General features: G+C 46.9%; 1 protein-coding gene across 6 annotated transcripts in view; it reads left to right on the top strand.

Moving 5' to 3' along the window:
• The first annotated feature begins 8 nt into the window (after nt 1-8).
• Nucleotides 9-26,503, top strand: part of LRRC7 (leucine rich repeat containing 7) — a 118,629-nt gene continuing 92,134 nt past the window's right edge. For 5 of the 6 annotated variants that reach the window (XR_003536036.1, XM_027694322.1, XM_027694317.1 and 2 more), the window contains exon 1: nt 9-48. Coding sequence is in view for 5 of the 6 variants with exons in the window: in XM_027694322.1 (XP_027550123.1) it covers nt 24-48 (25 nt within the window). In the remaining variant the exon portion in view is untranslated. Of the gene's footprint in view, nt 49-4,185; nt 4,248-26,503 lie in introns of those variants that run through there. The other variant, XM_027694318.1, reaches the window with a different exon arrangement.

A 26,503-nucleotide genomic window follows, 5' to 3' on the forward strand; every position in this document is an offset into this window, starting at 1 on the left:
TCCGCACCGCGGCTCGGCCGCGCATGGACGCGCGCTCCCGCCTGCACCGTGAGTACCGCGGGACCGGGGGGGCTCGGGATCCCCCCCAGGGATGCCCGTGGCAGGGATGCCCGTGCAGCACACCCACCGGGGCGCGGGGCTGACGGGGAGCGAGGGGCGCGGGGCGGGAGCGCCGGGCGCGGCGGAGCCTCTGCCGAGGACAAAGGAGCGACAGGAGCGGGAGCGGGGGCGGCGCGGGGCTCCCGGGGCTCCCCCGGCGCGCTCCGGGCACGGACCGCGCGGTGCCGCCGCCTCCGCGCAGCCCCCGCACCCCGGGGACATTTCGGGCGCGTCTCCGCGGGCGTTCCCGTTAATCTGCCTGGAACGGCGATCGGGCTCAACACAGCTCCTGGAATATTCTGCGCCCGTTCCAGCGCCGGTGCCACCCTCCCGAGGCACTGGCGGTGCTGGAGATGCCTCCGAGCAGGGGTAGCGCTGCCTTCCGCGGTCCCGCGTGGCTTTGGTGCCGTGTCCCTCTGCCAGCACGATCTCACTGCCTGGCCGCTTTGGAGAGGGCCAGCTGAAGGGTGCTGAAGTTGGTTGCCCAGTATTAGTGGAGCCATGGGGCCATGGGGACCAGCGCATCCCTGTTCTGGGGGATTTGGGAGAACCTGGGCAGGGGGCTGGGCCATGGGGGCTCAGGGCCTGCATCCCCTCCGGACCTATGTCTGTGTCTCTGCCGAGGGGACCGAGGAACCGGCTGGGTTTCCTCGTTATTCCTGGGAGGCTTGACCAGGAATGGTCACGGCTGTGAGAGCCCTGGTGAAAGTTCCTTGATTTTTGGAAAACAGAAATGATCCGTATGGATCTTTTTGCTGTTTCTGTCACTCCAGTGAAATCCTTTCATTTTGCTCTTGTACATGTGTGATTTTCAGCCCGAAACTCCGACCACGTGCCATTCACGGTTTTAACCTGCGGTTTTCTGAGTGATCATAATCCTTAGGGACAGGTGAAATACAAAGCATTTTCCTCATCATTCCATGACAAGAGAAGTGACTTAATGTGTTGGATTTTGCTGTTCCGCATCTGCTCACTCAGCTCCTCTTGGAGGATGGATCCTTGCCATGGCAACCTCCACGGCACAGATTGCAGCCACTTTGGGAAGTAGTAGGACTTGGTAAAGAAATAGGAACAGCTGATCTCAGAACCCCCAGAATTAGGGATAAATTGTGCATCTTGGAAAGTGTGGCCTCTTTTTGGGAATATTCACATTGCTTCAGTTCATAGGTGTGGGGGTGGGAAGGGAATCGGCCTTTGAGGAGGTCATGGATCTTTCTTTTCATGCAGCTGCTGTGAAAGGAGGGTTCTTCATTTTCCAAACAATATTAATGACTGTGGTTTATGTCAAAGCCATATTAAACTAATGATCTTATAATGAAATAGCTCGATGTGTCGTGTCAGCTTGGTGTCTCTGTGATCTTCACCCTTTGCCTGGATTTGATCTGTAAAACTTTTCCTTTGATAAACTGGCATTTTTAAATTTTTTAATTATCTCACAGAGGAGGGGCTTCCCTGTGTCTTCAGTTATACAAATCTTGTGAAATGCTTGAAAAAAAGGTTTTACATTACACCAATTTTGGCAGTTGCTGGAGTGACAGGAGCCATTCCTGAGTGCCTGATAGATTGGAGCCGGCTCAGGGAGCTGCTCAGGGAGCTGCAGCTCGGAAGCAAACGCTGGGCTGGAGGCGGCTGCTCGGTCACGGCTCCACTGGTGGGAGTCCCTGAGAAGGAGGAGCAGTGCCTGGCCAGCAGCAAATTCCCCATGCTTGGGCCTGCAGTAATTTGTAAATGCTTCTTAAAAATTCATTAAAAATTTCTTGAAGTTGTAGCTGCTTACAAATATGATTTTAAAAGGGAGGTTGCCCATTGTCTCTGGAATATTTCAAGGAAGCAGCATGTGCACTGTTAGTGCCACCAAACTTCAGATTAAATAGGAATTAATTGTCCCTGAGGTACTTGCAGCTGTACAAGGCTTTGCTGTGAGCGTTGATTTTAAAGCAGAGACGCCAGGGATGCAAAATACAGCAGAGCTTCGGGATTCATCCCAGAGCCAGGGAACAGGGATGGACTCACCTCAGAGCTGCTGCTCGGGCAGGGCAGGCTGTAGCTGTGTGGTGGGAGCTCCAGAGCTCCCCAAAGTCCCCTTGAGCACCCCAGAGCCCAGTGGCCACTGAGTCACCCCTGGCTCACACCATCCCCAGTGCCATCACCCAACTACCATGGTGCTGTCGGGGTCTCAGCTGGGAGGGGCCTTGGACCGGGGATAGGAAAGGGGATTGATATGCAGCAAGGGTTTCCTAGTGCTTCAGAATTGGTGAATTTTACCCTCTTGGACATTCAGCTCCCACCCCAACTCCCCTGACCTGCTGGAGGGTGATGGGGAGCGAAGGCTCCATCTCTGGAGCTGCAGGAGCCCAGCTGTGTCTGGGACAGCCAGTCTTGGGTATCCCCCTTGGGCAGAGCTGGTGACCTGGGAGTCAAACCTTCTGGAAGTGGGTGTAGGAGGAACCGGTCCCCTTTGGCAAAGGGGTGTGAATCCATCAAACTGATCATCAGCACTCTGAAAATCTGCTGGGACACCAGCTCGGTGTGTGGGAACCCACACTCACCACCCTGCAAAGTGTCCCAGAAATAGCCAATGCCTCTCTATAATCCAAATTAATGATCTTGGTGGATCTAAGCCGAGCACCTCGATGTTGTACCAAGCCCTATTTAAAGATTTGTAAGAGCCACCATGTGTCCTTGGTTTTCATCTCAGCTCTCTCTAATTTTAGCGTGGTTTCTGGAGGCTTTAATTTGCCGGCACGGCAGATTGCATCAAATCCTGGGACGAGCCTTGCAGAACTGAGCTTTTTCTCAGAGCTTTTTTTTTTTTTTCCTCGGGAATGCAGCAATTTGTTGATGGCAGAGAAATCCTTCATGTGTTACTGGGCTGAGCCACCCCTTTTGGTGTGACCTACAGAGAAGTTATGGAAGAACGGAAGGTGGAGGGATGTGATGGACAGGAGGAGGGATGGCTGGAAGGAGCTGGGAGTCAGGCTAGAGAGGTCTGACAGCCCAGGGGAGAGGCTGCCGCTGGCAGGACTGTGGCTAAGTGAGAAATTAGGGAAGTAAAGGAGCGTTAAATCCCAGTGCTCTGGGAAGGGGGAGCAAATACCATGTTAATGGATCAAGTTATGGTGAATAAAGAAGAAAGGAAGCTGTAAGCTCAAGAAGGCTTTTTTTCTTATAAGGAGGAGAACACTCTTCATCCTTTAGTTCACTTGTATCCAGAGTGAATGACTTTATAGCTACAGGAGTTTAAGCTTATTGGAGGAAAACGCCTTTTTTTGCTTTTTTTTTCCCAACTATTTTGCTGGGGAAAGGATTTGCAAATGAGAGTTGGAGCAAAGAAAATCTGCGGAGAGCAAGTTTAACCATTTCTGAGCGTAGGAGCTGGTGGCCAGTGGGCAGAACTGGTTTGAATCTGTCCAGGAGAGCAGCACCGTTTGTCCAGATGCAGCAATCGGGATGTGGGAACAAAACAGTGGGACTGTGAGTGCTGTGCATGTTCCCATGGATGGAAAACCAACACTTGACTTTGTGGGATGTCAATTGTCTGTCACTGCTCTGCTTTCAAGGGTGTTTGAGATGTAAAGACATCCTTGTGAGATCTTTGCTGCTTGGTGTGTTGCTGGAGTTGGGTGCCTGGGAGCTCTGGCACGGACTATAAATAGAGCAATGGATGGAGCAATGTGGCAGGTATAAAATACGGAATTAAGGAGCGTTGTGACAAACACACACCTGGGTGAGCTTGGGAGCTGACGCTGTGTGAGGGGCCGGGCAGAGCATCCCATCTGCTCCCTGCCACCGGAGTCACGGAGCTGCTGCTCCACATCCCGCAGAGAGCTGCCCTGGAGTGGAATTTAAAGCTTTGCTTGCCTTGGATTGGTTTGGACTTGGATTGGTTTTCACCTGCTGACTTTAAAGTCCCGCTTCGTCGGTGACTTTTTTTGCACTTTTTCAATTTTTACTGCGGTCACTGCAGAGAAGCTTGTGGAAGGAAGGGATGGCGTGGCACGACAAAGGTGGCATTCCAGAGGCTGTTCTGAGAGGACCCCGCTACCGAAATGGATTTACCCCCACGCTGGGTTACAGCAGGAGCTCTGCGCGGGGCCGGCGGCGGCGCTGCTTGACCCTGCTGCGGCGCATGACCCGCATCTGCAGAGGTGCTGGACTGGGCTGGGTGGGAGGGGATCAAACCTGGTGGGAGCTGAGCTGTGGGGCTGAGGAGCTGTTGGCAGGGGGACCTTGGTGGCTTTGGTGGCCAAAGAGCCAAGCTGTGACTGGCAGAGCTCCTCTCCGGCAGGTCCAGGAGCTCTGTCTCCATCTCTTCTCAGGTCAAACCCCACCAGTCCCTCCCATTCTCTGCTTCTCTTGCATCACTTTATTCTCCAGTATGTAAAAATCAACTCCATTCAGACACCATATGTTCTATTTTTAATGTCACATTCCATCTTTTCACTGTTGCCCTCCTCAGTGTTGACCTTTGAAGAGTTTTTGGGACAGAGGCTCCCCACCCCTTGTAGAGGCTTTGGGAAATGTTTATCGTCCTCGTTGCTCCTGACAGAAGGGCAGTTTGGTGGGCTGGACAGGAGGGAATGGTTACGGAGCGATGGCTGGAGGCTGTGGGTGGAAGGGATGAGGCTGAGGAGGGGGACACATCACCCCAATGGAAGGTGCTCTGGGTACCTGGTGGGCAGCTTGGCTTCATAATTAGCATGAAATCCACTAATGGAGGTGTTGGAGTGGGGTTGGAATCTCATTGCACCTTGTGTTTGGCTCTGCCCCAGGTATCTGATCCCCTGATCACACTGGTGCATGTGTGCAGCGTCCCTACCTCAAGGCAATGCTGAAGTTCTTGCGGTTGTTACAATAAATATTCTTACATTTTCAAGCCTGAGCGCTAAATTGGTGGCTTTCAGCAGTTCTCTAATTATGTGAGACATTTTTTGTTCTTAACAAATGGTTCTTATTCTTGCCAGCACTTCAGCCCGGTGTTCTAGGACTGTGGGTGTCAGAGAACAGAACATATTTCTGTGTCTGTGAATATGATCCCACACGTTGTCTTAAGTGGGAAAATGTTCACAGCCCTTATATGGCGAGGGATTTTTTTTCCCTAAATCCATCAGAGCTCTCTCCTGCAATAATAACGCAGTTTGATCTTCCTGGTGCTCTGTGGGATGGGGAAGGATTAGGAACCAGAAATACGAAATGGGCTTTCTTCTTTTCCTGGCAAAAGTATCCTGTGATGTGACCTGCTCTGCCTCATAAACCATTCAGGAACTGGTTCTAGAAGTGGTTGATGATTTTCAACATCTAGTCAATGTAGAACTGCTAAGCTGATAGGTTCCTGGGAGCAGCCAGGGTGCTGTTTCTCCTGGTGTTATGCATCTCTTCTGCATTTTCCCTGTGAGTTCCCACACTCCTTGTTGTGCTCAGCTGTGTCGGCAGCAGCGTTGCAGTCTCCTGGCCCTGCAGGCAGCCAAGGACTGCAGAAAAAGCTGAGATGTCTGTGTGCCATGGCACAGTGACATGTGCCACAGTGATGTGCTGTGCTCTCCTGTCCTGTGCCAGAGGTATCTTGGTGTGTCACACAGTGAGATTTGGGGAATACATGAGTTAGAGAATGTCCAAAGGAGGGCAATGGAGATGGGGAAGGGCTCTGAGGGGAGCCGTGTGAGGAGCAGCTGAGGGCACTTGGTCTGTTCAGCTGGAGAAGGGGTTGCAGTTACAACTTCCTTGGGAGGGGAAGAGAAAGGGCAGGCACTGATCTCTGCTCTGTGGGGACCAGGGACAGGACCCCAGGGAATGGTCTGAAGTTGTGTCAGGGCAGGTTCAGGTTGCATCTTAGAAAAAGGTTCTTCCCCCAGAGGGTGGTTGGGCACTGAACAGGCTCCCCAGGGCAGTGGTCACAGCACCAAGGCTGCCAGAGCTCAAGGAGCGTTTGGATGATCTCTGGGGCACCTGGTGTGACTCTTGGGACTGGTCCTGTGCAGGGCTGAGGGTTGGACTTGATGATCCCTGTGGGTCTCTTCCACCTCAGCAGATTCTGCGATTCTATCGTGGCACAGTGACGTGTCCCCCCGTGCTGTGCTGTGCTCTCCAGTCCTGTGCCTGAGGTATCTTTCCACATCATGCAGTGACATTTGGGGAATACATGAGTTACCCAAGCACCTCATGGTGTCCTGAAGGCATGTTGGTGAGAGACTGGTTACAGACTCATGAACACATGAAGCAAAGGGTGAAGAGCTCTTTTTACCCTCCAGTGGGTTTTATTCCATACTTATTTTTGCATTAGATATTCCTGCGCAGTGGCATAACGCCCCCAAACCCTCTTGGTTTGTAAGAGGAAGGCTTTGGTCATGTATGAGAGGAAGAGGAGGAGGAGGTGTGAGGCTCCATCCGTGGCGGTTGCTGGGAAAGCTGGAGGCAGAGGGGAGGATGAACAGGCTGGAGGGGAGCATGGACAGGCTGCAGTGGAGCTGCTGTGGTTGCCCAGTATGTGTTATGGTGCCATCAGCATTGGGAGGCCCCTGGATGGAGGGATGTGTTGGTGCCCAGCCTGTGGGGTCACCCAGCCTGGAGAGCCACCACCTCAAAGGAAGGGCACCCAGCTAAGGGGACAGTAGTGGCATGAGCATGGATGCTGTTATCTGTGGGTGACCAGTGTCACAGAACTATAGAATGGGTGGGGTTGGAAGGGTCCTCTGGAGATCATCCAGTCTACCCTCCCCTGCTAAAGGAAGTTCACCCAGAGCAGGTTGCACAGGAGCCCACCCAGGTGGGATTTGAATCTGTCCAGAGAAAGAGACTCCATGGCCTCCCTGGGCAGCCTGTTCAGTGCTCTGGCACCCTCACAGTAAAGAAGTTTTTCCTTATATTCATGTGGAACTTCCTGTGTTCCAATTTGTACCCATTGCCTCTTGTCCCATTGCTGGGCACCCCTGAGCAGAACCTCATCCATCCTCTGACTCCCCCCTGCAGACACTGACAGACACGGATGAGGTCCCCTCTCAGTGCCTCCTCTCGAGGCTGAACAGCCCCAGCTCCCTCGGCCTTTCCTCGTAAGGGAGATACTCCAGTCCCCTCATCATCTCTGCAGCCTCTGCTGGACCCACTCCTGGAGCTCCATGTCCCCCTTATCCTGAGGAGCCCAGAACTGGACACAGCACTCCAGATGTGCCTCACAGGGCTGAGCACAGGGACAGGATCCCCTCCCTGACCTTCTGGCAATGCTCTTCCTGATGCCCCCTAGGGTCCCATTGACCTCCTTGCTCCCCAGGATACACTGCTGGTCATGGATAGCTTGTTGTCCACCAGAACCCCCAGCTCCTCCTCCACTAGGGATTCCTTCCTGATGTGCCATTTTGGGGAGCAATGGTCTGCATAAATCTTGAGAACAGACCCCATTACTACACGTGTATTTGTAGGAATTTTTCTTGGGACCATAAAATGCAGTTTTCTTTATTTGTTGTCCCATGGTTGCAGATGCTGCAGTGTTTTTCTAAGGGTTTTTTTTCCCTACTGAAGCCATTTTTCAGGATTCCAGCAGAAGTATCCATGCAAGAGGCCACACTAAAAACTATCACTGAGATGTTTGCCTGTGTGAGCACATCAGCTCTCCAACCTGGGCACAGAAACTCCTTAAAGCCAGGATTTCTGGGCATTTTCCAAGGCTGTCTGTGCCTTCATCCTGCCAGAGAAAGGCACTCTTTTAATGGGATGTCATTACCACTGCTCAGTGATCATTTCCATTCTTAACAGCAACAATATGGTAACTTGGACAAGCTAAAAACTGAGCTTCAGGACCTGCCAATCAGAGGTCTTTAATCAGAGCTGCTATTTTTGGGGAGACAGATTTAGCATAAATAGGTGTGATGCAAAGTGTCGGACTCTATTTAGTCCTTGTCCAAGACATCTTCCTTTTGGAATGATGACTTTGTATAAAATTCATCACCAAGGTCACTCTGCATCCATGGGGAGGGCTGGGAAAAAACAGACACAAAGTAGCTGAATAATTTGTTTCCTTCCTCAGTTTTTCTTTAATATAAGTCATTTTGTGTGAAATACAACAAAGAAAATATTTTCCAGGACGGTGAAGTGCTGAACCTGCTTCTGGGGGGTATTTTTGGTGCAGTAACTTAGAGTTGTTAATTGCTGGCAGATTCCAGCACTTGGAGCTCAGTGGGATTCCCTGGGCTGTTGATGGGTTTGGAGCTGGTCCACCACTGTCTGTAGAAACACTGAGCTCCACAGTCCTATTCCGAGTACGGTACTTTAATGCACTCCTGAGGGTTCTTTATTCCCTCACACAGTGTTTGGGTTTGGTGGTGGTTTTCCCACCTTCCAATATGACATATTGTGTCTCAGCAGAAAGACTCCTCTGTTGTCATCTTTGTTCTCCACCCTGATGTCCCCCAGCCCCTCCACCTCCTCAGGCACTGCCAGGAACCAAACTAGGATAGGGATAAGGAGACTGGTATTCCAGGCAGGTGGTGGAGTCCCCATCCCTGGAGGTGCCCAAGGAACAACTGGATGTGGCACTCAGTGCTCTGAGCTGGGTGACGAGATGGGGATTGGGCACAGGTTGGACTCGATGGTCTGGAAGGGCTTTTCTAACCTCAGGGATTCTGTGGTTCTGTGATTCTGTTTCTCGGGACTTGCATCTCCTCTGTGCAGCTCCTAGAACTGGGAAATCATCCACAGAGTTGGTGAAAGCAAAAAAGACTCCATCATTGTGAACTGACAGATTAGCTTGGAATTGGGTAAATCTTACTTACTCCTGCTAGATTTGACCCTGACTGGTCACCCTAAACTCCTTATAAGTTATGTGGTCACTTAGAGAAAAGCAGAGGTGGGATTGGTGCCCGGTGCCATCAGGAGACAGTCTCTGATCCCAGCTCCATTTGGAGCTCTTGTTTTTGCCCTGGAGATGGTAACAAGCAGCTATCAATCCATCTTTTCCATGCCACCTAGGGATGGGTAGATATCTATCCTGTTTCCCATAGCTCATCCCTTTTATAAACTGACCTACTTAGTGACTTTCACAGAGAAGTCCATCCCTTTGCCCGTCCTTTCATCCTATTTTGAGCATTTTCCATATCCAGTATGTCCTTCCCTTTTATTTCAATGAGGGAATGGGGTTCTATAGCTTTAGAATAGCTCTGAGAAACCTTATAGCGAAGAAATTATGTCCTTTCTGCAATAGCTGGCATTTTTCTAGTCCATTAATCACTGACTTTGGCAGCATCGAGTGAACAGCATGAAAAACATACCTGGTTTTAACAGAAATATAAGATTAAGAGAATACAATGAGTTTGTTCTAATAAACGCACACCTAAAATTCAACACTTTTTTAAAGGAATGTTCATAGTTGACAGGAGAGAAAAACGAGTGATCATTTTGTCTCTAACGAACTGATATGTCTGAATATTAAATCATCTACAGAAAGTACCTCTTAGTTTCTCTCCATCCTCTTCCTCCATTTCCTTTGCAACACAGAACTTGGTCGTTTCTTTCCTTGGGGTTTAGAAAAAGCTCTTTAGGATTGAGTATAAAACATATTATTGACCCTAAACACACAGTTTGTGTGTTGTCATGTATAAATGTGTATATATAATATGTGCATATATATATATGTATAGATTTATAAGAATATATGCATAGAATTTTGAATTGATCCTAGAGATTGCTCCATCCTCACACGAGGAGATAACCTGGAAAACCTTCAGCAAGTAAGACACAAACCATTAAGGAGTTTGATGACTTTTCCAAACCTTCAGCATGTGGAACGCTGGGGCTTCACTTTTACCTCCTGGGGCTTCTCAGTTCCCTCTGAAGGGTGAGAAGTAGAATAATTTCTGCTGGAATAGGTTGAACTGGAAGTGGGATGAGCAGGGAGGGTGTCAGGGGATGTATGTGTGTTTAGGAATGGTCAGGATACTCAGCTGTTCCCTAAGAAGAGCTGCAGAGGTGGATCTTGGCTCTTTGGGAAGCTGCTCAGGGCTGGGCGTTTTTCTTTTCAAGTTTACCCAGAATTTCTAAACAACTACATAAAAAAGTAGTTTTTTTCAGGCACACGAGGATTTTTCCAGACTCGCTCTGTGCTTCTTCAGCCTCATGGAAAAACTGGCACATCAGATTTTAGGTTCTGAAATGACTTTTTCCAGTTTATAATTGCTTCCCTGATAAGTATTTTTGTAGAATAGTTTGGGTTGGAAGGGACCTTTAGGATCATCTTATTCCACCTCCTGCCCTGGACAGGGACACCTTCCACTATCCCAGGTTGCTCCAAGCCCCATCCAACCTGTCCTGTTAAATCTAAAGTGGGAAACCCCAAATACTCCTCCTGGGATAGTAACTTTGGATGTCTTTCACTTTGAAATGTTCTCAGCCTTTCAGAAGAGCCCCCTTGGGTTTGGGGTGGCCCCAAAGTGTGGACCTTTTTTACACTATCTGAGAATCCAGGTGGATTTGACCCACATCCCAGCCTTTGGAAGATGCAATGCATCCTGTAGTGGGGAGTGCCCTTGGATTTCAGGAGCCGCATCACTCTGGAAGGGTGGGCTGCTCAGCATGAGCTGCTCTGTGTCCCAGGAGGGAGAATCACAGAGCCACAGAATATGAGTTGGAAGGGACCCATAAGGATCATCAAGTCCAACCCTCAGCCCTGCACAGGACCATCCCCAAGAGTCACACCAGGTGCTCCAGAGGATCATCCAAACGCTCCTTGAGCTCTATCAGCCTTGGTACTGTGACCACTGCCCTGGGGAGCCTGTTCAGTGCCCAACCACCCTCTGGGGGAAGAAGCTTTTTCTAAGATGCAACCTAAACCTTCCCTGAGACAACTTCAGGCCATTCCCTGGGGTCCTGTCCCTGGTCCCCACAGAGCAGAGATCAGTGCCTGCCCCTCTTCTTCCCCTCATGAGGAGTTGTAAGGAACGTTTTGGGGAGGGGAACAAGGGCTGGCACAGCAGCTTCTGAGGAGGATGTGCAGCAGCTGTGCCAAGACACCCGGAGTCAGAGGGAGAGTCCTTCTGGTTCTGAGGCTTTAAATAGCACTCAGTACCTCAAACTGCTCTTGGAGGAAGGATGAGGAAAGCAGGATAAGAATAGCTATGCACAAGGTGCCTCCCTGTGAGCACTGAACAGCTGGCGGGGAGGAATTAGCGCAGAGTGCCTGGTTAAAGGTGATGTCATGAGGACTCACAGCAGAGCTGCCCTAGTGCGAAAGAGCCTTCATTCCATGCTGCTGGAAAGCTCAGTTTGCCATTCTCATCTTGTAACACAGGCTTGTCAGTGTGGAAATGGGGAATGTGAGAATTTTTTTTTCATATATAGAGTCTGTTGCTGTCTTTTAAAACACATACTGCAGTTCTGTAATACATTTAATGCCTGATGTTTTTCCTTTTTGTCATGTGGCCCTGAGTTTTAATCTGCTAATTGGGTATTAATGGGCAAATCAGGCTTGGTGTAAGGTCTTTTCATCATAAAATCCTGGATTGGTTTGGGTTGGAAGGGACTTCAAAGCTCATCCAGTCCCACCCCCTGCCATGGGCAGGGACACCTTCCACTAGCCCAGGTTGCTCCAAGCCCTGTCCAACCTGGCCTTGCACATTCCAGGGATGGGGCAGCCACAGTTTCTCTTGGCAACCTGTACCAGGGCCTCACCACCCTCTTGGCCAAGAATTCCTTCCCCATATCCCATCCAACCGCGCCCTCTGGCAGTGGGAAGCCATTCCCCCTTGTCCTGTCACTCCACCCCTTGTCCAAAGCCCCTCTCCAGCTTTCAAGCTCTTGCCAGGCCACAGAGTAAGGGACCAACTCCAAACTCTGTTACCATCCCAGGTTGAGGACTGTGTTACAGAAGGTTTTGTGGGGTGAACCGAATACCAAAATGTGTTGAGCTTCCCCTGAGTGTCCAGAGGTTGAGCAGTTTTCCATGTGCTGCTGTGGGAAGGGGGTTGCAGTAACACTCCATGATCCAGAGAGGAACACAGAGAGTGCTTGGAAATTGTGTGCTAGAAAAAGCTGTTAATATTAAGGCACTTTTTCTTGTTTTCAGCTCTGAACTGTAATTTACTATGATTATTTGTTTCCTAATAAATACTGTGGAGCTCATCTCGACATCAAAACACATTAAACATTTTGCGCTGATGTCTCGTACTTGGGCTAATTTAATTCATCTCTGGGAAGGAGTTTGTGACCAGATGCATGAGATTTGACTCTGAGGTATCACACAGTTTGTTTTGTCTCTTTGGATATACCCAGGAGGTCAAATTCAACTCCCTTATATCTTTATAATTTAATTGGAGTCAAGAGAGCTCCATAGGTAGAAATGAATGCACTCATTGCACCCCAGTGTGGGATGGGAGGTGCTCAGGTGAAGGTGGGAGCATTTGAGTGAATCGAATGCTCTGTGAGAAAGTCATCAATGTTTGTCTTTAAAAAGCTTCCAACATTTCAGCTGGAGCAGCTACAACTCAACTAATGGAATTAAAACTGGAGTTTTAAATTGAAATAGAAATCAAATGCAAAGTAGTGACTCCTGCTGCCATTTAACTGCAGATATAAGATGAATGGTTATTATTAATTAGGGAGTGAAAAAAGCTAATTAGCAAGTTACATTGTGGCATTGTTCCGGAGATGAGGGGTTTGTTATTAAAATTGCTTTGAAAGCAAAGTTAGTCTACAGCTAAACATGATTTAGCATAATTTTCCCATTTTTCGTGTCTCTAGTTTTCTGCTCTGTTTGTTTATCTTTCCAAATTGTGGTGGGACAAATTCTGCTCTGAATTAAAGTTTGTGTGTGCAGACAGAGGTTGATCCTGTGCCAGGGCTCAGCTCTCCATGGGGGCCCCTGATGCACCTTATCCAGCCTCCTGTGCCAAACCCTCCGTGCTTGTGTCACTGCTGCTTTACCAGGAAAACCAGAGCTGTTCTGAATCTTCTTTCCTCCTTTTGCAAGTTGTTCTTGTGTGTTTTGTGTGGATATTTCAGTCTTTCTTATTCAGCATAATGGAGTGGCTTAGGTTGGAAAAGCCCTCCGAGTCCATCAAGTCCAGCCATTCCCCAGCACTGCCAAGACCATCACTAACCTGTGTCCCCAAGTGCCACATCCACATGCCTTTGAAATCCCTCCAGGGATGGGGACTCCAACACTACCCTGGGCAGCTGTGCCAGTGACTGACTACCCTTTCTAGAAAGGAATTTTTCCAATATCCAACCTAACCATCCTCTGGCACAACTTGAGAGAATTTCCTCTTGTCCTGTCCCTTGTTCCCTGGGAGCAGAGCCTGACTCCACCTGGCTCCACCCTCCTGTCAGGGAGTTGCAGAGAGCAAGAAGGTCCCCCTGAGCCTCCTTTTTTCTAGGCTGAGCCTCCCCAGCTCCCTCAGCTGCTCCTGGTGCTCCAGACCCTTTCCCAGCTCTGTTCCCTTCCCTGGACACGCTCTAGCCCCTCAATGTCCTTCTTGTCATGAGGGGCCCAGAACTGGACTCAGGACCGGAGGTGCCTCGGCAGTGCCAGCACAGGGGGACATCACTGCCCTGGTCCTGTGGCCACACCATGGCTGGTACAGGCCAGGTGCCCTTGGCCACCTGGGCACATTCCTTTGGGTTGTTATCATCGGAAGTGTCTGTTATGCCCTGGTTTTCCCTGCCTTCTGCCTGCTCTGGCCCAGCAGCACTCAAGGAGTCATTTTGGATGGTTTAACACCTACCCTCCAAAAACACTCTGTGTCAGGATCAGTGTCTGCTCTGCTCAGGGAAGAAAACAGACCTGAAGGGTCTGTGCTGCCTCCTCGCAGCGTCTCCTCACACGCTCAGGGCAGAGCAGGGCTGTGGCGTCAGTGATTACAATATTATAAAATCATTTATAAACATCAATCCTGAAAGAAAAGCACTTCAGGAAAGAAATCCAGGTCTTCTGCAGCATCTGTAGTGATTTGGTCATTGATTTTCTGGAGCAAAATTTTTAATTTGATGATATTTCAGTGTCCTGTATATTTGTGATTTATTTGTCAACAAGATGAGGAAAAGGCAGATTTATTTGTAATAGTTCTAAGGATCCTGTAACAATGTTTATTTGATGAAGTGCAATGGTTATAAAGGAACTTCAGCCATGGTTTATAATGCACAGAATTAATGGAATTATGGATGGAAGTAGATAAGCTTTGAGGCTCATAAATGAGCTGTGGGTTGGAACTAGATGGGCTTTCATAGAACCATAAAATATGTTGAGTTGAAAGGGACCCATCAGGATCATTGAGTTCAACTTCTGGCCCTGTGCAGAACACCCCAAGAAATCTAAGTGGGAATCCAAGTATAAAAAAAAAAGGGGACCCCCCAAAAAAAAGCTCTGGAGTCCAAGCCAAACCCTTCCATGATTCTGTGCTTCTGAAAAATGTCTTGCAAAACATGTAAAAGGTAAAACCCCCTATTTTTACACATTCATATTCATACAATTTAGTTATAATCTCATAATTTTAGTGTATGGCATACATAGAAGCTGGAAATTAAAAGCATCCTTTTACACAGAAATCCTTGGATTAGACAGTGTCCATAATATCAGGGATCAGCTGTGATAGTCCTTGTTTGGAGCAGTCTCTGACAATAAGACCGTGTCCCCTCTTCCCTTGGAATGACAAATGTTGATCCTCGGTATGAGGTGGCAAATGTTTGTGGCCTGTCTGCATGAGGGACCTGTCTCCTCCTTTTGACTTCCCTTTTAATACTGATTAAAAGACAGATTGTTCACAGGCTACTCGAGCCAGGTCCCTCTTGGGGTGAGATGATGGCTCAGACCCAACCAAGGTTCCTGCTGCTTGAATTTGCAGCTTCATTTCACCTGGGACGATGCCTGGATGAGCCCAGGGGGGTTCCTGGAGCAGCAGAGTGTTATGGATGAGATAATAAGCAACTTCTGAAAATGATTAAATAAAGGTGGCATAGCTAGGCCAGGCAAGCCAACATCATGATGTGTTCATTCTTTACCCTTTGCCAGTCTTTGATAGATTATTTTAGTGGTTTCAGAAGGCTTTCCATATTGGAAACAGCAGGCAGATCGTAAAGCCCAGGAATTCCAGAGCCTGTGGAAGGTCAGCACTGCCTTTGCCAGCTGCAGGGTCTGATACTCTCAGGCACACGGTGGGACTCTTGAGGATGGTCCTGTGGAGGGCCCTTGTGGGTCCCTTCCAGCTCACCCCATTCTGTGACTGTGACAGTTGTCACTGTGCCCACTCCAAGCACGCTCATATCCATTTCCTGACCTTTTATCTCCAGCAGGGAAGTGCTGTGAGCCATGAGGAACCTGGCAGCCGTGGAAAACCCTTGAAGCTTTGCCAATAAATTTTAATAGATGGGAGTTAAAGCTTTTCAGTGTTTCAAATGTTGTTTTCACTCCTTGATTAGCAATTCAGCCCTGCTCCTCATCCTGGTACGTGCTCGTTTGCATAACCCGGCCTAGGCTGGCACTTCTGTCTGTCTCGGCTGAGGTGCTGGAGCAGCACTAAGACACACATTTCCAAAGCTCATCTTAAGCTCTCACAGAAGTCAGAGCTTATTTCAAATCTGGGAGTGCAAGCACTGAATATTTTAGAAATGGGAGCCTGTGTGCCTTCAGCAGTTGGTTTTTGGGTTTGGAGTTTGATGGGGTTTTTTTTAAATGTTCATTGGCATCAGCAGGCTCTTTCCTATAAAATTATTTTGGATTCTGCCCACTGATTAAACCCTTTCCAGTTTGGTCAGAATGACCTTTGTTTGTTGAATGTTGAATATATGTTGCTTTGTGCTTGATAGTTGAGTGAGAGTTTTATTAGTCCTGTGAAGTGGATGATGCTGTAGGGTTAAGGTTAAACCCAAGGCTGGTTATTTTGTGTATTTTGAGACCTTTCACTCTACAGTGGTGGCTGTACCTTCTGTCTTCTTGTTTTAGCCTGGAGAAAAGGAGGCTCAGGGGGGACCTTCTCACTTTCTGCAACTCTCTGACAGGAGGGTGGAGCCAGGTGGGAGTCAGGCTCTGCTCCCAGGAAACAAGGGACAGGATGAGAGAAAATGACCTCAAGCTGTGCCAGGGAGGTTTAGGTTGACTATTAGGAAAGATTTTTTCATGGAAAGGGTTGTTAAGATTGGAAAGGGCTGCCCAGGGCAGTGTTGGAGTCCCCATCCCTGGAGGGATTTCAAAGGCATGTGGATGTGGCACTTGGGGACATGGGCCAGTGGTGGCCTTGGCAGTGCTGGGGGAACAGATGGACTCGCTGGTCTGAGAGGATTTTTCCAACCTAAACCATTCTATGATTCTCTCCTGCAACTCAGCAATCAGGAGAGAGGGAGGGGGAGTGATCCAAAATGATCAATATGATATTTAAGCCCCCTGGAAATGCCAATTTGTTGACTGATACAATTGACCAATGGAATAAAGGTACCTGTAACATTCTTCATAATGGAGTTGTCATGAACTCAAACATTTGTTAATGTAAGAATTTAAATGACCTCAAAACTAATCCTCAGCCTATAACTGTTCCCAAAAGCCTTTGTTCATTGTGATGATTTCGAACGTTGCTTCCAGTTTCACAGGTTTCAAAAATACACTTCCCAGTTTTGGAAGGAGGAAGTTTTCTTGTAGGACAAGTGAAATCACCATAAAAGGCTTGTTATCAAGTCTTATGGGTTCACTGTTTTTAATTTAACTTGTTACATCACAGGAGTGTGAATTAATTAAACTTCCTATTCATATATGTAGGATCTATTTTAGCTGATGAATCTCTGAGACAAAGGTTGGAGATGCGTCAGCATCTCCTCCGCCTCTCTGAGAGGAAAATAAATGTGGTTAAAAAGAGCTGCATGGAAGGGAAGACATCAGTGACTGTGCCCTTCATCCTCCTGGACAAAGAGCTCCCTGAAAGGAAACTCTTCATCAGGGGACACACTGTGATCATCAGCCTGGGGGGACACTGAAGCTCCTTTGAATATTCTAATTCCCTCTCCAGCTCAGTGAATGTGTCTTTTCCTCCATAAAGTCGCAATTAATGAGAACCTGCAGCCCTGGTCAGCACTTCTGAGCATCTTGCAGTGCTTTTAATTGACTTATCCAGCATCTGGTGGGACTTGAAGGCCCTGGCTGGCTGTCCTTTGGTCCCTGCCCTCTGATTGCTTTTTTTCCTGCTAACAGCTCACATTTGAGGTCTAACAGCTCACATTTGAGGTTCAATATCTTGCAACTTCATTAGGAAGAAATTAACTTCTGCAGGAACTGAGTGGTAGAAAATGTATCTTTGGATCTTCTCCTAGTGCAGGAGGACATTCTGTCAGGGCTGATGCTTCCAAGTGCTGGTCTCTTTAATCCCCTGCACAGCAGGTCAGGAGAGGAGCTGCTTCCTGCGGGAGATGTGTGACTGCAGTGACTGTACACAGCAGCTTCTGGGTTGGCTCTTCATTTCATTTCTATTTTGATTCTAAATGTTGTAATACCCCAAACAAATATTGCTGCCTGCTCTCCCAGAATTCCTCTGCAGCACAGTGGTCCAGGGAGCAGCTGGACCACTCCAGGGACTCCTGCCTGATGTTTTTAACTTAATTTTAAGTTTTGTCTTGGTAGGGAGGGACCTCAAAGCCCATCCAGTCCCACCCCCTATGGGCAGGGACACCTTCCACTAGCCCAGGTTGCTCCAAGTCCTGTCCAACCTGGCCTTGGACACTTCCGGGGATGGGGCAGCCACAGCTTCTCTGGGCAACCTGTACCAGGGCCTCACCACTCTCACAGCCAAGAATTTCCTCCCAATATCCCATCTAATGCTGCCCTCTGGCAGTTGGAAGCCATTCCCCCTTGTCCTGTCCCTCCAGGTCCTTGTCCAACTCTCCAGCTCTCTTGGAGCCTCTTTAGGCACTGAAGTTTTTTTAAGGACCTTTGCTTGTGCTGTGAGGTCTCCCTGGCTCTGTATCAGCCCTTCTCACTGCTTCCCACCCTGGAGTCCCTTACTGGACCAGGTTGAGGTGGATGCTGGGATTCTTTGCCCTCCAGTAGGACACTGTTTGGCCATGCAGGGATGGACCTGGTTTACTGTTCCCTCTCACTCCACCAAGGGCTGTCACTTGCTCCCTTTGTTGTTATCATTCAGCAGATTTTAAATCACTTGCACAGAAATGATTTCATGTCTTAAGTCTTTGGAGAAGAGATTAAGTGACAAAAGGTCCCAAGATGGGCCCTGGATTAAGCTCTGCTCTGGCTGTAGTGGTTCCCACTCACAATTAGGCTTCTTTCCTAAACTTTCCTGCTGTGATTTCCAAGCTCTTTAGTGTAATACACCCATTTCAAGCACCCTCAGCTCTCAGTCAGAGCTGGGCAGTGGTAAATCCAGTGCCTGCTGAATGTGTTGCTGTCCTAGTGATTCTGTTCCCCACAATCCCACTAATCCCATCAGAAGGAATGTGTCAGCCCTGTTTGACGCTGCAGTTTTTGAGACACACGTATGCTGGCATTAATTTGATTAAGCTGCTGTAATTCTCTCTAAATAATGTTGTGTTTTACTGATTCCATTGCCCTGTGCAGGATCAGTGTCAAGCTGACAGGCCTGGAACTATTCTGATTATCCTGTTTACTCCATTAATTTGGAGCAGCAGCTGCTTGGTCCCTTCTAATTTGCCGTACCAAGGATGTGCAACATGTCACAAAAGTGTTATTGTGGTTCTACCTGTGGCCAACTTATTGATAGCCTTAGAACACAAGGCAAAGGCTCAAGATAGATCCAGATAAAATCTTAAAAGACTGTTTTTTTGGAAAAGAAGGCAGGATAGAAAGTGGAGATGTGCAGAGAAGATTGGCCTGGTGGTTCTTGCTGAAATAAACCCCCATAAATCCCTGTAAGTTCTCATTAATCCAAAGCTAGAACCATCTACAGGGCATCAATATATTCACTGCTCCAAGAAGTGATCAGTTAATTTTACTTCTTGATTTCTTCCTAAAACACTGACAGTGAGCAGCCAAACGACCATTTGGCCTGAGCTCTTCTGAATCCTATGTGGAAAGCAAGGTAATTCCTGCAGAATAGGGAAAACTGCTTATCTGGAGTATAATCACAGCTAGAATGGCTTTTTTGTGCTGGAAACCACCCCGGGCTCACCTGTCTGCTCACCTGCTGCACAGCCAGGACCTCACTTTTCCTGGGATGATTTAACACACCACAAATCTCTTTTAGGATTCACCCAGGAGTAGTGAAAGGGATAATATTTCATGGTAACATGAAAAAAAAAGTAACATTATTTACAAATTTCAACAGGCAGTGTTTGCTTATTTACAGAATCCTGTTTGCTTATTTACAGAAATAATTCCTGAAAACTCAGCAGTAAAGAAAGGGGCAGCAGCTCCTGAGCTGCCATTTGAATCCAGATTTTTTTGGTTGGTAATTTAGTTGTCAGGAAAATATTACTGTAAAATATAATTTTTCTGTACATGAAAGACTATGAAATAAACTGGCTTTTGGGGCCGATTGTCTACGCTGGCCTTGCGCTGTGGGGAATTCATATTTCCTCAGCTGTTGGTGGCTCTTTCTTATCTCCTGAGCCACTGCCAGATCTGCAAAGTAAGGAAATCTATTTTAAGAAAGGAAGAGAAATCCCCAGTGCTGTTCAGACTATGGAAATATCTCCCAGTGAACGTGGACTGTGCTGAGGTGTTCCTGCTAAATTTGTATTTAATAATGTAATGTGGGAATGAATTTCCTCACTCTGGAGATCCTGGGAGGTTGCACCAGGCAGAGGGTGATTTGGAGCTGCAAAACTGTCCCTGTGCCAGCTGCCCCAGGCCACTGGCAGTCCCTCTGTGCCAGCTCAGTGCTGGCAGGACACAGGCAGTGTGTTCTCCCGGGCTTGAGTGGGAACCTGAGTTGAGCTCTTTTGAGGAAATCCTGGTTCTTAGAGTGACTGAGAACAGCCAGCCCCGAGCTGGGCACCCATCCCTTCCTCCAGCTCTGTTTCATGCCCCTACCTCCCCTTCAGAACCAGAAACATCCTTTACACACCCACTGAATGTTTCACCAGTGCTGTGAGAGGGAAATGACATTAGGAGAGAGTAAAGTAATTTTCTTCTTGGATCTGACCCAAAAATTGTAGTTGGTGCCTGTGATCTGTGTAAGGACTATGTCAGGAGGTTGGAGTGAAATCTCTTGTGACAGGTCCATGTGCACATCCACAGGCTCGGCCTGCTTCCAGTCACAGAGGGTTCTAAACCAGCCTTGAGCTGCTGCCGCCTCTCCACTGCCTGTAATGGAAGCAAAATGGACCATTAATATTTAACATGGAGCTCCATCTTTTTTTGACTGACTGTTGGAATTGAAAGGGAAAGTTTTGTTGGGTTCTTTTTGTTGGAGAATATTGGCCAATGCATTCAGAACAAGTAGTTTCTCGGGTTTGTGATCTGTTGCTGGGATGGAAGGAAAAGGAGAAGCCACAGATGAGCATGTAGAGAAGGAACTGCCATTATTCCGTGTCGGAGGAGCCACTGAATGGAGCTGCTGAGCAGATGTGGGGATGCAGACACGCAGAGCCTTAGGCAGTGACTAATGTTCAGTCAGTGTTTCGCATCAGTGACTAAAAATGGGCTGTGCAGGGTTGATACAATAGTCAGTAATTTCCCTTAGAAATTGGGAGTCTCGCAGGGTACGCTGGGAATCTGTGCTGGATGTGTCGGGGGTTGGACAACCAGGGACATGGTGGGATTTTGAGGTGTCCTGTGGAAGGGTGGAAGTTGGACTCAGTGATCGTGTGGGTCCTTCCAACTCAGGATATTCTGTGGTTCTGTGATTCTCTGACCCAAGGGAATGGCCTGAAGTTGTGTCAGGTTTAGGCTGAAGATCAGGGAAAAGGTTCTTCCCCCAGAGGGTGGTTGGGCATTGAATGAGCTCCCCAGGGCAGTGGTCACAGCACCAAGGCTGACAGAGCTCGAGGAGCATTTGGATGATCCTCTGGGGCACATGATCCTCTGGGGCACATGGCACACTCTTGGGGATGGTCCCATGCACAGCTGAGGGTTGGACTCAATGATCCTTGTGGGCCCCTTCCAGCTCAGCACATTCTGATTTGTTCCGTTGGTTGACTTGCCCCACTGGACACCCCCGTCCTAAAGAAGCTCCCTGGGATCAGCCTGGAGCAGAGGCAGTAAGGCCTGACAGGGAGCTGAGACTGTGCTGCCACATCTCTAAGATCAAATCCCTCCTGGTGCCTGTGGGTCCTGACATCCATTTTTAATACAATTTCAATAGATGACAAGCAAATTTCATCTTGAATTGCCCTCGTTTTTATCCCATTAAAATATTCTTGACTGCCATAAAAACCAGAAGGTTGTCAGTTTATCTTACCAGAATGTTCCCAGCATTTCTGTGGGCAAATAAGATCCTCAGTAGTGTGGAAGTGGACAGGAAAAAACACAGTTGTTTTGGGGACAACTTTTCTGTCCCTGCATGATATGAGAGCTGTTACCTTCAGGTATCACCAGGGGTTAAAAACACCAAGTAAACCCAAAGGTTTGACAGCTAAAAGGTTCTTTCTGCTCTTTAAAAAGGGATCATATAATTCCCACTACTATTAGTATGGAGTTAAGTATGGAGGATACACAGGAAAGAAATTGCAGAACTTCAAAATAACATCTTTAATATGAAAATGAATATAAAGTTATCCATGTCTTTTAATTCTTAAGGGACTTAGTTATAAAAATATTTTTTGTTCTTTCCAATGTTTCTCTGGTTACAATGTGAATTTCTTTAAATATTTATATCTAAATAAGTAAATATAATTATGTAATATACGAGTATATAAATATAAAGAGACACTTATAAGTACCTCATATACAAGCATATAAATACAAATACAGAAATTCGTAAGTATAAATATAGACATATAAATGTAGAAACATGCAAATGTACAAAAATAGATAAATTTAAATATGTAAACATGCAAACATATACTAATATATCAAATCCACAGTAATTTACATATGTAAGCATGCAAACATACATAAATATATAAAATATAAGCTGAGATATTTAAATATGTAAACAAGCAACTATATAAAAGGGTTGCTGTTTTGTCATTGTACCACAGATGGAAAGGTCCAGAAGATAATTCTGTAAGTTAAAAATACATAAAAAAGGAACAAGAAGTCAGGCTGGCTGTGTGATTAGGAGGTTTATTCTGCTACAAAGTGATATACTGCTAATAAAAATGGAAGTATGGACAGATCATTGTAGTCATTTCAAAGCAGAAGTTTAATCAGACCGCTGTGGACTACAAAGTAACCCTCTTTTCCTGATCTGGGATATCTGACATGATCATTCCAGCTCTGAGGGATTCAGGGTGACCTCCCTGGCATTTGGAAGGTGGGACTGGAAGGCAGGTGGGGTGCTCTGTTGCAGAAAGTCCTCCTTTGCTGTTCCAAGCTGCTGGAGAGGCTGTTCTGGTCTCATGAAGTTTGTGAGGGAAATGTGTGGTCATATCCTGAGGAATCTCAGCCAGTCTGGTACCAGAGAGCCCATAAACATGGGGCTGCTGTTGTTGGCACTCAGGGGGTTGTTGCATTTACTGGGGATGCAATGTAGGGACAGGGCATTGGTGGCCAAGAAAATAATGGAATCAAAATCAAATGGGCAAACCAGGAAGAATAAATCTGTCCATGGTTTGCTTCCAGCGCAGATACTCCCTGGGATTATTGAATGTGTGAATGACTCCTGGAGTGTGTATGTGTTTCTTCTAAATTTCTGCTGTATTTTGAGGAGAGAAGGAGCATCAGAAGGACAGTGGAACTGTAGCGCTGGAGGCTGAGTGAAGTCCCTGAATGTGGCACTGGATTGTTCCTCCCTCGGTTGGTAACCCTGGTCTGGTCCCAGACGGGGCTGAAGGACAGCCCTGGAATAAAAGCAAAACAGATTCCAGAGCTTTTCACTGAGAAGTCACAAGAAATAGCTTCCCCAAGGACAGGATGGTTTATTCTTTTTTTTTCTGGTCATTAGCAGTGATATTTAGGGTTAAAATGGGGCTCCAGTGATTTCATGCACCCAAAGCATGGTTGGTTTATAATTCACATTCAGGCTAATTCCCTCATTTTTGGAGTGCACAAGAAAGGCAGATTTTATTAAATATAGTTTCCTTAGGCTTTTTCGTTCTATGCTTTTTAAACGACTCTAAGTTTTAGCTCCACACACAAAGTACCACCAGGCTTCATTAGCCCGTGGGAGGATTTGGTGGCAGAAACAAGGGAGCACTGTTAGACTTGGAGTGATGATTCCATGATATATCTCCTGTGTCAGTGGGAACATCTGTATGGTGGGGAAAAATGTCTATGCTTTGGAAATGGGAGTAATGAAGTGGAATTACCGAGATGGAACAGTGATTGCAGGGGAAGCCACATCCATCTCTGCAGTGACAAATATCTCCCTTAACCATAGGTTGGACACAGTCACTGGAGAGCTGCACTTGGATGATGAACAAAAGGAGCTGGTCAGAGTAGAGGGGTTTTTCTTGCTTTCTAGGAAGAAAGAAGAAAAAAAAATTAAAAAGAGCAGAAAAAAAGAGAAAATGACTGTCTGGTAACGGCTCGAGGTCTGTATTTTCCCCTTTCCTTCAGTGAGATTTGGTTTTCTACAGACAGTTGTACTTTGCAGGTTTTTAATTAGGTTACTTAACACAGAATAAGCCCCTGAGAGTATCTTGAGGTGAAGACAGAGAGAAATGTAACTGGTGGTGATACACCAATAGAAGATATTCTGTAGAATAGCTGGAATACAGATCCTACAATTGAGATTCTTCCCCAAAGCAGTGAGCATGGGCAGTCGAGTTCAGCCTTGGATTTCTAAGCTGAGCATGAAAGGTAAATACTGTTAGTGCAGCAGAATTCCCTGAGAATTTCTTTGGGCCTCTTTCCTGCTAATCCAGTCCATACAGTGGTAGGCAGATTTCCTGTCCTGGAAGTGTCCAAGACCAGGTTGGATGGGGCTTGGAGCAACCTGGGATAGTGGAAGGTGTCCTGCACTTGGCATAGATGGGCTTTCGTATCCCTCCCAACCCAAACCATTCCATGATTCCATTATATCACTTCATGTTGCAGCAGCATCCTCTGACAGTAAATTCCGTGGAACGAACTAACACAGAAATACCTTTTTAAAATTCCTTTTAGGAGCAACATCTCAATTTCATTAGAATTTTATAAAGAACAATTGCATTTGCACTTGCTGCAATGTGACATTAAAGCTGGTTTAATTCTGATTTGCACAGTGCACAGAAAGGTGCCTCTCCCTGTAGCAGAGACCCTGGTTTTCCCCATGGCTGAGCCTGTGCAGGCTGTGGAATTCTACTGCATTCTGACTGTGCTGGGTTTGCTGGCAAATCCAGAGGCCTGATGCACCTCACTGAGTATCCAGAGGGAATCCCTGATGTTATTTAAGTGTGTATGTGCTCTTTTCCCAGTTTTTAGCAGCTTGGCAGCTACTGAATAGACACCAAGGGACATATTTTCAACCTGGTCTTTAACCTCTATCTATAAAACCCACAGTTACTTCTCCTGAAAGACATTTTTACATGCAAGTTGGGTAATTAGGAATTTAATCACCCTTTCTCCAGTGAAAAGAATGTTTTCTGCACAGAAAAATAGCAAGTTGAAAGGGTTCATCCTAGAGAACAATTTGCAAGGCTTCATTCTAAAGAGCAATTTGCAAGATTGATGGAGAGTCTGAAATGACTTGTTTGCCTTAAAAATAACTGGATGGGAAATCAATTGAAAGGAATTTTTGCCAGGTGTTCAGGAGAAAGGAGCCAAGCCAGGGCAAGGCAGTGAACTGCAGAAGTGCCCTTGTTTTACCCCCCATCACACACATCTGTCTCAGATTTCATAGGCCTATCCCAGCTAACCCAGAGCTGTGCACAAAGCTTTCAAAATTAGAATTGAATTATTTCAGTTCCTGGAACTCTCACTGATATGAAGTCCCTATTTTCTGATCTTTTAAATGAAAGACACTCAGAGATTTGGGGTGAAAGATATTGATTCCAGCATTTATTTCCAGATAGAAAAGATCCAGAATCCTTGATTCCAGGGCAATGGGCTTGTGTGTTTTCTGGGAACTTGGGAGCACCTGAGTTTCTCATGGCAATATTAATGAGCTGGATATGCAGATGAGTTGTGTTAGAGGGGAGATGGGTTAACTCCTTGTTTTAGTGCTTCAAAGCAGCTGTGGGACTTTCAAAGATGTTGAAAGTTTTGCCTAAAAAGTGGCAGTGTTGTTTTGTTTATGGGATTGTGCATAAAATTCATACTGACCTGATATTTGGGCAATATCATTCTAAATAAAAGCAACTTCACCTTAGTTATTTCAGAAATATGGCCAATGCATAAATCCAGAGGCACTAACTTTGGAGTGGGAGGTTCCCAAATTGAACTGTCCCTCACATTCCCTTCCCACAGAGATTCTGTGGCGAGATAAAACAGTGAGAAAAGCTTTATTTCATTCTTAAATATATTTCAACCCTGGCATATAATAATGTATTTATATTTTCTGGTTAATTTATATATTTATAGTCTGGTTTTTGTACTGTTGACAGTTTCCTGTCCTTAAATGTATCACTGCATTCACCCAACTGGTGGTTTTATGTTGAAAGTTGGTTAAAGTCAGTGACTGGTGTTTAGGGAAATCTTTTTTCCTTTCTGTACCACCATGAGAGTATTGGAAGCCAGCTGGAAAAACATAGAATTTGGACTGTGAAGGGTGAATTTTGAAGGGTTTGCCTACTGAAGAGATTTGGGATTGTTCAGCCTGGAGAAGAGAAGCTTCGGGATGACATAATCGTGGTCTTCCAGGACCTGAAGGAACAGGAAAGATGGAGAGAGACTGTTTACAAGGGCCTGGAGGGACAGGATAAGGGGAAATGGCTTCCCACTGCCAGAGGGCAGGATTAGATGGGATATTGGGAAGAAATTCTTCCCTGTGAGTGTGGTGAGGCCCTGGCACAGGTTGCCCAGAGAAACTGTGGCTGCCCCATCCCTGGGAGTGTCCAAGGCCAGGTTGGATGGGGCTTGGAGCAACCTGGGCTAGTGGAAGGTGTCCCTGCCCATGGCAGGGGGTGGAACTGGATGATCCTAAAGGTCCCTTTCAACCCAAACCAGTCTGGGATTGTATGAAACACTTCTATTACATGATAAAATCTATGGAAAACGTGACATAGGTCAGGTGTGTAACAGCTGGAAAGTAAATCTTGCTGCTTCAATGAGACACAGAGAGAACTCTACAGAAGGTCCCATCCCAGATTCCTTCTCATGGAACTTAAACTCCTCCTAAGAGTGCATGAGAGTGGCTGGAATTGCTGCTTCCCAGCCCTTTTTTAGGGATGTACAAGCCTTGCTTACATTTGCTGGAAATAAACCCACAGTATGATTCATATGGAATAT

Source organism: Neopelma chrysocephalum, unplaced genomic scaffold, assembly GCF_003984885.1.
Source record: "Neopelma chrysocephalum unplaced genomic scaffold, ASM398488v2 Primary Assembly neopelma1_97, whole genome shotgun sequence".
Classification (NCBI taxonomy): domain Eukaryota; kingdom Metazoa; phylum Chordata; class Aves; order Passeriformes; family Pipridae; genus Neopelma; species Neopelma chrysocephalum.